Source organism: Penicillium hordei, assembly GCF_028827395.1.
Source record: "Penicillium hordei strain IBT 12815 chromosome Unknown utg000005l_segment0_segment0, whole genome shotgun sequence".
In the NCBI taxonomy this organism is placed as follows: Eukaryota; Fungi; Ascomycota; class Eurotiomycetes; order Eurotiales; family Aspergillaceae; genus Penicillium; species Penicillium hordei.
In genome coordinates, this window is record NW_026623146.1 from 3717198 (window position 1) to 3729636 (window position 12439).

The following is a 12439-nucleotide window of genomic DNA, read 5'->3' on the forward strand; positions in this document are numbered from 1 at the left end:
GTTTCTTTCCCCCTTCCAATTCCACCACAGTAGTAGTAGAATTCATGTACCTGACCGCTCGCGAGTTGGAACTCTGAATTGAGGTCTCTACTTCTTCTTCGGCGGTGCAACATTGAACTGGAAGTGTATAATGTCGCCATCTTGTACGACATAAGACTTACCCTCCTGTCTGTACTTTCCGGCTGACTTGATCGGGCCCATCGATTTCTCGCCATTGCAGAGGTTATGGAAGTCCTGGTACGCCACAACTTCAGCCTTGATGAAACCGCGCTCAAAGTCGCCGTGAATGACACCAGCTGCCTGTGGAGCCAATGCTCCCTGCTTGATCGGCCAGCAGCGGATCTCTTTCTCACCGGCAGTAAAGTAATACTGCAGTCCCAGCTTGGTGAATCCTGTCATGACTGTTAGTATGGGGTACGGCAAGTGAGGCGAATATTGGGGACATACCTTCGGTGGTTATCTTTCCCAGTCGGCTCTGGACCTTAATGTCGGCCATGAAGGCATCCAGCGCTGGCTTGTCGTCTCGCAAAGACCACAGCTTCTCCTCAAACTCGACGGAGAAGGGGATGATATCTGAGCCTTGGCCGCCGTGGGCCTTGACCCACTCTGCGATCTTGGGTAGGTATTTGCATTTTTGGCGGAGGTAGTCCTTCATTGTAAGGTTGATGAGGTAGATTACTGGCTTGGTGGTGATGAGGCGAAGCTTGATAGTGTCAGCATTGTCTCTTGGGTATTCAAGAATTCTAGACAAACCTTCTCGTTGATCAACTCGATTTCGGGAGTCGTCCACTCTCCATCTCTAACAGGCTTATCCTGTTCCAGGAGCTATGAGGAAGTCAGTAAACTACATATCTCTTCCAAGAGAGAACGTGACATACCGCCTTGATCTTAGCGGTTGTCTCGTCGAACAGCGGCAGCATCTTGAATTTTCCTCCAGCCTTCCGCACAATTGCCTCTTCAGCAACCTTAGCTTTGGCAAGAATATCCAAATCTTTCTTACATAGCTCGCTCTGGATTGTATCTGCACCATAGCACCATTAGCATCTATTTCTCCTGCGTCCTCCGAGGGAATACTTACCCAAGTCGCGAACAGGATCAACAGAGTCATCCACATGAAGAACCTCGTCGTTATCAAACGCCCTGACAACGTGGTACATGCCATCCACAGCCTGAATATGACTCAAGAAGGCATTTCCCAAACCGGCACCCTCACTCGCTCCCTTGATCAATCCCGCGATGTCGGTAACCTGCAAATACGCCGGGTATTTGCTAGGTGGATTCCAGACCTTGCACAGGAAGTCCTATCTCACATTATTAGCTAGAGCCTCCTATTATATTTACATGACCCAAAAGGGAAAAACCCAGCAGGGCTAAAATCCGTCACGTGGAAATTACCCACACAAGAATTCGAAAAGGGAAAGAACTTACATATCTGGGATCAGGAACCACGCAGCGCGCTTCATTGGGCTCGATGGTGCAAAATGGGTAATTTTCTGCCGCAGCGCTCTGCTCCGTCATCAGGTTGAACAGCGAACTCTTTCCCACGTTCGGTAGGCCAACACAACCCATCTTGAGGTTAGACTTGACGCGCCCGAAGGCGACGACATTGTTTGTCGGCGCTTCAACTGCTTTCTTTGGTGGCATATTGGAGTATATTTAGCCCTGTATGGAGGTGTTGTTTTTCTACGGTTACGAAAGGCCAGTGTGCGTTGCCGCTTTGAATTTTTTATCAATTCTTGCCCCCGGTTGTATATTGTTTCATTGGTCGGTTTTTACTCTATCCACCTTGGAATAACCCGACGGTGACTCTGCAAATATGGGCCCACTGATTTAACTGTCGGAAAAAGATCGGTGTTGCATTTAACCTGTAAGTATCTTAAGTTATACCCAATTAACTGTAGAATTTCTACAACCAAGACCAATTACTTGTATATCAAGTTCACCCAAGTCTGGCTAAAAATATTCTTTGCAATTATCACATGGATACTTTGGTAGTTGGAAAGCACCTTTTATTTCTAGAGGATGTTGAAAATATTGTATCCCAGTACTGATCAAATAATTTAGGCCTTTTAGCAAAGGCGATGATCAACTTCACAGCACAAAAGTCCACGCAAAACAAGCTAGCCAAATTCGTTGGGACATGGTATAGCGTGAGTTAATTTGTATTTCCGAATATGCTCTCCGAAATGTTACCAAGCTTTTCGGGATGAGGAAAAGTAGCACTAGTAATATGATAAATTGTATACATGTACTTCGAGAAGTAGCAGTCATATGATCGTGGGAGGATATGAGGATATGATGCTCCATCATAGATCAAGGAATGCCCCTATCAAAGTCGCCAGAAATCTCCGAGGACTGACCTTGAAAACCTTGCGCAACTTATTGTAACATATGTTAGAACGACATCATAAGAATGTTGGTATTCCTTCCGTGGCGAAGAGCTGCGCTTGTAAGGTTTGAGACCCTGTAATTATCTCCCCGACCCCGTTTAGGAATGTCCGCTCCATCGCGCGGACACAAGTATAAAGACAGATAATGTGCCATGATTCCCCCATTATAGATTCGCCAGCTCACATTCAATTCAATTCTTATTCTAATTTCTAATTTATCAAGCTAGATATTGCTTGGATCTTCGACTATGTTCCGCAACCACATCACCCGCTCTGAGTTGAGGTATGATTGTTCCTCCCAAGATTTTCCATAATAACCTAACTGATGTTCCATTAGTCTTGATCAAGCATGCATTTTTATTTCAGAAGATCGGCATCCAGCTTTTGTTACGGGGAGTCTCAATCTCACTCTTGCACACGTCGTCTCCGTCAAGAGTATCAAAGTGAGACTAAGGGGAATATTTGCAATGTGAGGACCCCTACAGTGTAGTGCGTTATTGACTATATTCTTACTTCTATTTATAGTCCCATTGAAGGAATCATGGGATCAGAGAATCGTAAACAGATCACATTCGAGCAAGAACAACCACTAGCTTCTTCGAAAACACTCAACGCATTCCAAATGCCGGCGGGAGACCATGCTTTTTTATTCGATATTCCCCTCCCAAGTAAAGTCTTCAACACAGCGACTGGTGCAAACCATCAATATCACACATATCGCGTAGAGGCTATCATCGAGCGACGCCTCAAAAGTGATTTCGTGGTCTCGCAACCAGTTAGGATTTACCAGGTTTCCGATTTGGAGACAAGTTATTTAAGACCGCACTGCCCACTGGTTAGTACTTTTCATGAGAGAAGTTTTAGCACATGCAAATGACTGAACATATCTAGACTCTCGAGGGTCGCTCTGACCAAAATGTTCAATATTGCCTCTCCATCACTGACCGGAATGTTCCCTTTGGTTGCACATTCCCTGTGGAATGCTGGTTTGCACCCCTAATGAAATACGCCAAGCTCAACACCGTTACGATCGAAGTTATTGAAAAGCAAACTGCGCGGTTGGACGCTACTGCTGCAGAATCAGCGCAACACAACATGCGGTTTATCACTGCAGCACAAAGTCAAACTGTTTTCTCCAAGGCCATCGATTTCTCTCGAGATGAGTCTCCGGCGGATGACGACTTTGAGATTGAATGGCGCTTTACCACGCCCGTCTCCCTGCCTCAGAGTCTCGATGCTTGCTCGCAGACTATCTCGACCAAACACCTCAAGATCACTCATGACATTTCTATCACTGCTGAGTTCTGTGATGACTCGGGCGATGTTACAGCTGTGGTATGCAAATGACCCCTCGAGCTTCTATAACATGCAGCTGACGGAATCTAGATCACGGAAGTTATGCCATTCAAAATTTATATGACACCAAATGTGATTGGAGTTGATGCATCCATTCATGGGCAAGATATCCAAATCATACAGGGAAGCCAAAGTCCTCCTCCGGCTTACAGCGATTGCTTTTCCGACTTGATCGTGTCGGCAGCTACTCAACTAAATTTCTGTGAGGATCCGATGCTAGCGGAGATCAATTCTGTGCGTTCGTCAAGTGAACAAAGTGCGAGTATTCACACCATGGAGCCGGCTCCCCGATACGAACAGGTCGTATAGTCCGTTTGAGTTTGGACTCTTCTTTTATCTGCTGCTTTTGTATTCTAGCATTGATATTGGAGGATTTTCAATGATTTTCGGAATAATGTTGGAGCCTTGATGGCTTCATTTTCGCGAATTCCTTCTCATTCTATCTGTTTAATACTATATTCACATTAATCCATGTCGAATCTCCAGTCTCATTGTATCTTGTAGACCAATCCCTCTTCAGGCCGTACTTGCCCACGACACAGTCTCTCCCACCCTCCCTCGACACCATCTGCACCAGAGACACCGCTGCCAAACACAATCTTCGCCCCCGGTTCACTCAGGTGTCGCTCATCCAACCATTTCTCCCACTGTGCGCCTCTTATTGTGAAGTAGGCTTCTGGTCCAACAGTCTCGAGTATCGTGTCTTGAACACCAGAAGTGTTATATTGAACCTTTCCAAGCTCCGCCATCGCTGCCTGCCCAGCAATAATCTCCTCTGTCGAGTATACCTTTTGCTCATTGCCAACCTGGACAATGGCAACCTTGCAAGATTGCAACTCAGCATGATTCTTGATCAGAGAAAGTGTATCTCTGAGAGAATTCGCACGACCACCGAAGTCAACAATAACAATCTTCGAAGGCCTGCGGCTAGCCAGCCACTCCGCAGACTCGTTAGAATCAAGATCCCCATATGCAACCACCTTCGAAGGAACAGTAGTAGGCAGATTCCGACTCGCCTCCTCGATGCGTGACACAGCCGATGTAACCTGCAACAAGCCAAGGGGTGCCGAACTATCCGGCTTTCGCGACAGGTAGTACGAGAAAACACGGGCCGTTTTAGTCGACGCGGCCAGGTTCACCACGACCGCGGATGACACCTCCCCGTCGGACAGGGTCCATTGCAACCCAGCTTGGTTTCCCAGCGGATGGATGGGGGGTTGGGTTGGGTTGGACGAGAAAACATATTCGCTGAGAACGAACCCTGCTACCCCGCCAATGAACAGCGTGGTCCAGGCCATGCGGTCTAACTCATCCCGAGCAGAATCTGAAAGGGGATTGAGCGTCGTGGTCAGCTCGGAGATTGGGGTCGTGGTCGCAGTTGCCGTGTAGCGGTTGTACAGTGGCATTAGTTGTTGGCGATGGTCGCTGGTCTCGATCCAGTGGCCTTCTGGAGAGCCACGTTTGAGTCTGAGATCGGTTGGTGTGCTGATAGTGGGCCAGAATCCGTATAGGAGGGTTCCTTTGGGCAATTCTGGAATAGTTGTCTCTTCCACTGTTGCATAGCCCCAGGCTGGAACTATTCCCCAGACTGATGGGTCGTTGTATGGTGCGGGATAGTCTTCAGATACGGGGTATGCGTCCCACCTGCCAGTAATTGATGAGAATCCCATTTCAGGTTGTTTTACGACAGTCTTCTCTAGTGTGGGTAGATGTTGGGAACATACCAATGCAAGAATCCCCCCATGCGGGCATAGGTCAAGTTGTTCGAAGTGAGGCTGATCAATTGCGTGCGAATTCTTACGGAAGAGTCCGATAGTTCCCGCTGAGCAGCGGCTTCAAGGTTGAAGCTCACATGCTGGCGGTTATCCAACTTTGAAACTACGTGAACACCCATGGCTGATGAATTCGGTGGGGAGACAACCGATCAGAATGATCCAAAGTTGTTTCTATTAACCTACTTGATTACTGATCACGGGCACGAAGATCATCCGGCGGGGAAACCCTGCCGGCTGAGAAACACTGCCAGGGTCAGGATGATGATGCACCTTCCCACATAACACTCTATTCTTTGGATTATATTGAAATTGAAATTGCCTTGGTGGTTGATATCCTGACTTGTTATTCATATTCATCCGCTGCTACCAGCTCAATGTAAACCCCATCCGTCAGATCTTGAACAGACTGGGCGTCAGTATACCACAAGGTTAGCAAGCTCGTATAGTTATTTTACAACCATTTAATAATGATTTTTGTTAGTCATAATTTACAAGCGCTCTAGGCTAGGCTTTGTTATACCTTATGACAGGTAGCACTTTCAGTTATGACTTTTAATCTGGCAGTCATTGGGAACTCTTGCTAATGATGACTCTCTTCATATAAAGTAGAAAAATAAAAAACCAGTTTCTATACAACTATGTTTCCTCTCATGAGGTTTCGTTTGTATACTCTTAGACGGTGTAATTCTGCCGAAAAGTGAGGTTATATTGAATTGAACGTATAGATATTTCGCCTTTCGGGGCATATGGTCAAATGAAAATATATAGAGAAGATTAGCATGGCCCCCTGCACTAAGGATGACACGCTCAATCAAAGAGAAGCTACCCATTTTTTTTCCTATTCACGCAAGCACGATTAAGGTAGTAGAGTATGGACATTTTTCTACTATGTATTTGATTGGTCCTACACCCACGCTTTAGATCCATTATATCTTTCCCATTCTCCCATTTCTTAAAACTGACCTTCATTTTCATATATTTTCGAAGGTTTTGATTCAGTGTACCAATGCAAAGATTTGTAATTTTAGTTGTGAACCTCTTTCATCCTCTATTTTCTTCTGTATTTTGCAACTCGTCGTTCTTGTCTAGCTCTAACAGAAATGGGGGTGAAACCATCTAAAGGACTATTTAAGAAGACTACTGCAAAGACTACCAAAAAGATTCGTAAATAATATTTAAGAAACAGTACAAACAGAGAGCAACTTTCCATCCTAGAGTACCCCGGACAGTTTCCCTATGCGGTCACAATGTGGAGTGATATGCACCACAATCCACGGAACCCCGCCCCCGGGTTCTTGTACGGACAGCCTTAAGGGGAAGGGGCCTTTCAGCACCTACTTTATCATCGCTCTCGGTGATGATACTTGCTTACTCCCGACTTGCGTTAACTGCCGCTGCGATAATAGGCAACATCGAAGTGTAGCCTCCAAGACTACACCCCGCGAGTGACATCCAGAGCGTGATAAAACCGACGCCATTCGCCGCGAGGATTTCCTAGGACGAAGGCGGGATTAGAGATGGGAAATACCCGGACGGAATGGAGTAGCAATATGGTCACTTGCGAGTCACTGAGTAGGGTATGAGCAATGTAAAGTGACCTCAATGAAAAACCTAGCATAAATTCATGTCCATCTTTAACCTACGTCGACAAAAGATATAAATAACTAAATATATGCAAGAAAAGCCATGGGCAAAAGCGAAAGAAGATAGCTCAACCCTTGGAATCCATAAGGTATTCCCAGAATACGATAAATGTATACAGATATTCTCAATAGAATAATAGATTGTCAGAATAAGAATAAGATTTTACAACGCCGGAGAACAAACAAATCCCGGAAACCAGCGCAGATAGACTCACGTATTCATTCGAAGATGAATGCGAGCGTCAAGGAATGTAGATGGAAACCACCATGTAGATAGATGAAAATTCAGGATAGATACGGAAAGGAGAGTGGTATAAACGGACTCGAGATATCAGATCTCAGCTCGATACTCGAGAACGGCGAAAGTTTCAATGATGCGCATGTGAATTGAAGATTCAGATTCAGATTTGGGTTCAAATCGCTCGTAAAATGACGGGTTTCATGCTCGCGCTTTGATTGCGCGGGTGTTATGCAAAGATTGGGATGGGGATTATGTATGTATTGTCGTAGACTGTGCTCGTGAGGTGGGGTTGAGATGCTTGGAAGTGTGCGGTTTAGACTGTTGGAACAGATCGGGTCATAAATGAGTTTGGGTTGCGAATTAAATTAGAAAATGACGAATCGTTTCTGTTTGGCAGGCTTTTCGATTTCGGCTTCTAGATATTTCATATCGTTAGCAAAATATGCACGGATATAAACCTGGTTTGGTTCACTCACCCTGGCCATTACTTGGGTTCTTATCCTTGCGCTCTGCTTTCTTGAGTCGGCCTCCGTTGCGTGTCGCTCCATTGCGACCAGTCACGGCTGGATGTGACCCTTCTGCCGCAGCTCGGATTGTAGCGATGCGATGCTTAGCTCGTTCATCGCCCTGGTCAGCCGCCTTGACATACCACACATTCGACTCGAGAGGATCACGACGACAGCCAATGCCCATTTCAGTAAAGTAGCCGACAGCATACTGAGCCTTCGCGAGACCGAGATTCGCAGCCCGGAGAGCCCACTCATACGCCTCGTTCTCATCCTTCTCGAGTACAGGCTCCGCACCAACGAGATACCACGCGCACAGCGCCATCATCGCGAGCGGGTGCCCGTTCTGCGCGGCACTGGTGTAGAAATGGATACTGAGCGCCGGGTCGCGCGGACAATTCAATTTCCCATGCTCGTACGCATCGCCGAGACGATAGCAAGCCTCCACATGGCCCAGCTCCGCGGATTTAGTAAATAGCTGCGCTGCATAAGTAGCATCGGGGAAGACATCCTCCCCAAATCCTCTCTCGTGCATCACACCGAGCTCATAAGGGCCGGAGTTATACTGCGTGTCTGCAGACTCGGTCGCGCGCTTCAGCCACTTAACGCCCTCGCGGTACCGCTTGCCCAGCCCCATATCGCCAGCAATACAGGCGTTGGCCATGCGCATCATGGCGCCCGGGTGGTTTTTCGACGCTGCCTGACGGTAGAACTGGACTGCGCGGCTTCCGTCGACGCGACATCCCCAGCCGAATTCGTAGCACAGCGCTGTGCGGTAGCAGGCTTCGACGTGGCCGTGTTTGCTAGCTGCGAGGAAGAGCGGGAAGGACCGGTCGTAGTCTTCGACGCCTTTGCTGAAGAGGCCTGATGCGTACCCATCACCGAGGTAGTACTGTGCGAAGGGGAAGCTGCGGTCTGCAAGCCGTTGAAGGATGGATTTTGATTCGCGGAGCAGGCGGGCGCGCGTGATAGGGCTAGTGTCTTCGAGGTCCACGGCTGGCATCTCGCGCATTGAGTTTACCATGAACACGGCGAATTCGTAGAGCACGGTTGGCTCGTCGGTTTTCTTTACGTTCGCGAGGTACATCTCGAATGTCTCTTTGTGGCTAAGGAGAGAGGCGTTGTTTCCGACTGAGGCTTGGAGACGCGAGTTGTCGAATTGCGTTGTTGGGCCTGGCTGCGGGTATGATGTGTTGAGCAAATCGAGCAATGATGAAGACCTGTTTTCGGGGGTTCCGAAAGAGTTCCGTGACGAGGATCGCGCATGTAGATATGGCGATGCGGAGATGTTCCGGCGGTGACCACCGTCTGAGGCCGAGGAGTATGTCGAAAGCGGCCGCGAAAGCCTTGATCGTCGAACGGCAAGCTTGTCCGTCGAGGCGGATAGGTTATCTCCGGCATTGGGTGCAGGTTTCTTTGTATGTGCCGCAGCCGGTTGTTGCTGGTGATGGTAGGTCAGAGGCTCGTAGCTATCCGAGGCCTGCGCCACGCTATCCAAGCTTCCCCGCGAAGAGCCGTAGCTTTGACCCTCGCGCTCTAATGAGGAACCACTCTTTTTCGGGTTTCCGTGTCCATCGTCTTTCTGCGGCTCTACCACCGACCATGAGCCGCTGCTCGCTGGGGTGTGACCGTACGAATGCGAGTGTGTGTAGTGCGGGGCCTGTGTTAGGTCTCGCCGTGGGGGTCGGCAGGATTCCAGCTTTGCTGCGGCTGCTGTACGGGGCTGTCAAGGGACATGCCTGCGAACTCAGGGAGCTCCAATTGCGGTGTGGTGGGCCCACTGTATGTGCCTTCGATGCGCGCGCTTGAGGCATCGGGAATGTCTGCGCCATGTGCGATTTTAACTGGTGAGCGTGGCGAATTCTGAATGACAGGAGATGTTTCGGAATGGATAGAGAGTGGTTTGTGGGTGAGGATCAAGCTCTGGGGTCGGTTCGGGATGGTCCGTGGTGATTGTGATGGGGTGAATGGAGGTGAGGATCGGAGGTAAGCTGGTGGGGGAGAGGGCAGGGCCTGGCTGTGTCCCGGGACAGGACTGGCCATGGTGGAGAGATATTAAGAAAGGTCGAAAGCGAGAGGTTGGGGATCCATGAAGAAAAGCGACTGATTTAGTACTTTATGGGGACGTGGAGAAAAGCGAAGATCGCTAAAAGAGTGGACACGACACTATTAGAGATATTGTCACCCAAGCACGTCAAGGGAAGAGGCCAAGCGAGGGGAAGAAAAGGAAAACTAATACTAGTTCCCAAGTAATACTCTCTCTCTCTCTCTCTTTTATTGTTTTATTGTTTTATTGTTTTCTGTTTTCTGTTTTATGTTTCATCCTTTTTATGTTTCATCCGCGTACCGAATATGGTCGAGTGGGTATGAACTATTATTATGTCTTTGGTCTTTGGCACATTCTCTCGTATAACCCAAGTCAAGAACCCAAAGATCATGCCTATCAGGTTTGAGGGGCCTTTCTGAGACATGCCATAGTCTAACAGGTGGTCTAACAGGTCTAACAGCACATAAGACATGCCTCTGCTCCATAGGTTAAATACTTTGAACGGTCAAATCCCCTCTTTCACTGTGGGGACGGGCCTTTAAGTAGCATTTAGTGCCTCATTGTTTTTAGTTCGTCTTTAGTCCGTCTTTAGCCTCTCTTTGGTCTCTCTTTAGTGGTTCAGTAGTGTCCTTGGTGTCCGACCTTTCCGGGGCTCTGTGCGTGGCAGATGGAGCTGGAAAGTGGAAGTACCTAGATATTATACGGATATTTTCACCCTAACTCCGTACCTGGAACTCAATCGGAACAGACGGTCAGCTTTTAGTATTGACGCCTAGAAACAGAGGGCTTGAGCGTAACTGAGATGACGAATAGGTTGTCCTATTTTCTGATTGATTTCATTCAATTCCCCTCGACCATATCTATTTAAATCTATGCTCCTTACAGTCAACCACACCGTCAAAGCACAGACAAACAACACCGTACTCTCATCTCGTATGACGACATAACCGATACGGCAACTATATAGTACCAGATATCCCTCGCAGTACTGCGTATTGGGTACTCGGGGTTAGCTTTCTGTACTCCGTACTACACCTGGTGATGCGGAGATATGGATACCGTCAGCATTCCAGTCAGAGCCGAAGAACGTGGCCTGACAAGGATACCGGACTCCACGGTAAAGACCCAGCAAATCCGAGATCAAGTTGGTTTCTCAATTAGGTTATGTTCGAATAGAGAATAGGGAAGGGATTGTCTGCAGGATGTGATACGTGTCTTTCCTCGTGGTTCAAGACTACCGATGGGAAAAAATATATCTTCTTCGAAACGGAATGGTGCATATGCACTATGGGGCTCATGGGCTGTATGGATTCTGGATTCTGGGGGTTGCCGTGATGATCGGCCCGCCAGTGTCGATCATATTGGTCGGATTGGCATCGGGGGTACTGAGTCGACAGTAGTACAGGGGTATCCTCAATTTTGATAATTTTGATATCGAGACAATACTGATTCTTGACTTGTTTCAAGTATTATGTACATAATGCGTGCTATGGCTGATATCTAGATTGGTAGTACAAGTCCTTTTTTAAAGGTTCATACATATAGAGTGTGCATTACCGCTTACTATATCTCGAGGTTTGTGAATTCTAGACCACACAGACTCCGGACACAGCATTGTTCTTATGTAGATGTGTCAGAAAGCAGTTTATACTGGTTTTCACAGGAGGAAGCTTAACTATATTTATCCCGTTCATGTCTCTACTATCAGAGTCCGTGTAACAAAGTGGCAATTGGATATTTACGGCGTGGCAGTTAAACTAAGACCCGGTGGAGTCAGGGTCTTAGCTCAAAATAGAAAGAAAATGACCCCGTGATCAGAAGGGAATGTCGGCTGTTGTTTCCCATTCTTACGTTTCTCCCGTTTCTTATGGATTCTTATGGATTTTTATGGGCTTTTTATTAATATGAACCTTGGAAAGATACCTAGTTAACCGTGGAAGAGGTAGTCCAATTCACCTATAGCCCTGGAGAGTGTGAGATTGATTGGGGATTGCCCCTAGCGACAAAGAAATCTATTTATTTTTGTAATATGAAAGTACCCAAACAAGCCTAATCTCTCCCAGGCTAAGCGTCAGTCCCGTATCTTTGTCTCAGAACTTCCCTTTTTCCTTTTAAACACATTCGCTATTACTATTACTACATTCCCTCCTCGTTGTGTTTTAGGTCTTTCAATTTCTTGCATAGGTGGGGACTTTGTTGATTCTCCACCTCGTTGCACAGGCCGACCGTACCACTTTCGCTGAGAACTCCCCAATTTGCAATCCGCAACTCTAGTTGCCGGTCAATAATAGAGAGATCGAAGAGATTCAACAGATTCAACAGATTCGAAAGAGATTTGAACAGAATCACGAGTCTCATAAGTCGCATTGTCGAGGACCGGGTCAGCGCATTTGACATGTTTCAGTCGGCAAACAATAGATCCATATCGTGAACAGTCTTGTCCACACAACCTGCTGCTGATGAGCGGCAAATAATTAAGGT

The 12439-nt window shown here is 47.3% G+C and overlaps 5 protein-coding genes across 5 annotated transcripts; 1 reads left to right on the plus strand and 4 right to left on the minus strand.

Moving 5' to 3' along the window:
* Positions 1-87: 87 nt before the first annotated feature.
* On the minus strand, positions 88-1644 carry N7537_010245 (YchF/Obg family ATPase; the record flags this gene model as incomplete). Its single annotated transcript, XM_056901299.1, has 6 exons — positions 88-392; positions 448-703; positions 754-825; positions 879-1021; positions 1079-1301; positions 1429-1644. The coding sequence occupies 6 exons, from the start codon at positions 1642-1644 to the stop codon at positions 88-90; spliced, it is 1215 nt and encodes a 404-aa protein (XP_056749967.1).
* A 994-nt stretch (positions 1645-2638) lies between these two features.
* N7537_010246 (uncharacterized protein) lies at positions 2639-4055 on the plus strand (the record flags this gene model as incomplete). The annotated part of the gene is made up of 4 exons (XM_056901300.1): positions 2639-2673; positions 2916-3225; positions 3282-3725; positions 3777-4055. 4 exons carry the CDS (start codon positions 2639-2641, stop codon positions 4053-4055), a joined length of 1068 nt encoding a protein of 355 aa, XP_056749968.1.
* Positions 4056-4234: 179 nt separating this feature from the next.
* N7537_010247 (DUF2855 family protein) lies at positions 4235-5640 on the minus strand (the record flags this gene model as incomplete). Its single annotated transcript, XM_056901301.1, has 2 exons — positions 4235-5390; positions 5471-5640. 2 exons carry the CDS (start codon positions 5638-5640, stop codon positions 4235-4237), a joined length of 1326 nt encoding a protein of 441 aa, XP_056749969.1.
* A 2130-nt stretch (positions 5641-7770) lies between these two features.
* Positions 7771-9954, minus strand: chs3 (putative chitin synthase activator (Chs3); the record flags this gene model as incomplete). The annotated part of the gene is made up of 3 exons (XM_056901302.1): positions 7771-7820; positions 7882-9610; positions 9631-9954. The coding sequence occupies 3 exons, from the start codon at positions 9952-9954 to the stop codon at positions 7771-7773; spliced, it is 2103 nt and encodes a 700-aa protein (XP_056749970.1).
* A 2140-nt stretch (positions 9955-12094) lies between these two features.
* On the minus strand, positions 12095-12355 carry N7537_010249 (uncharacterized protein; the record flags this gene model as incomplete). The annotated part of the gene is made up of 1 exon (XM_056901303.1): positions 12095-12355. The coding sequence occupies one exon, from the start codon at positions 12353-12355 to the stop codon at positions 12095-12097; it is 261 nt and encodes an 86-aa protein (XP_056749971.1).
* Between the last annotated feature and the right edge of the window lie 84 nt (positions 12356-12439).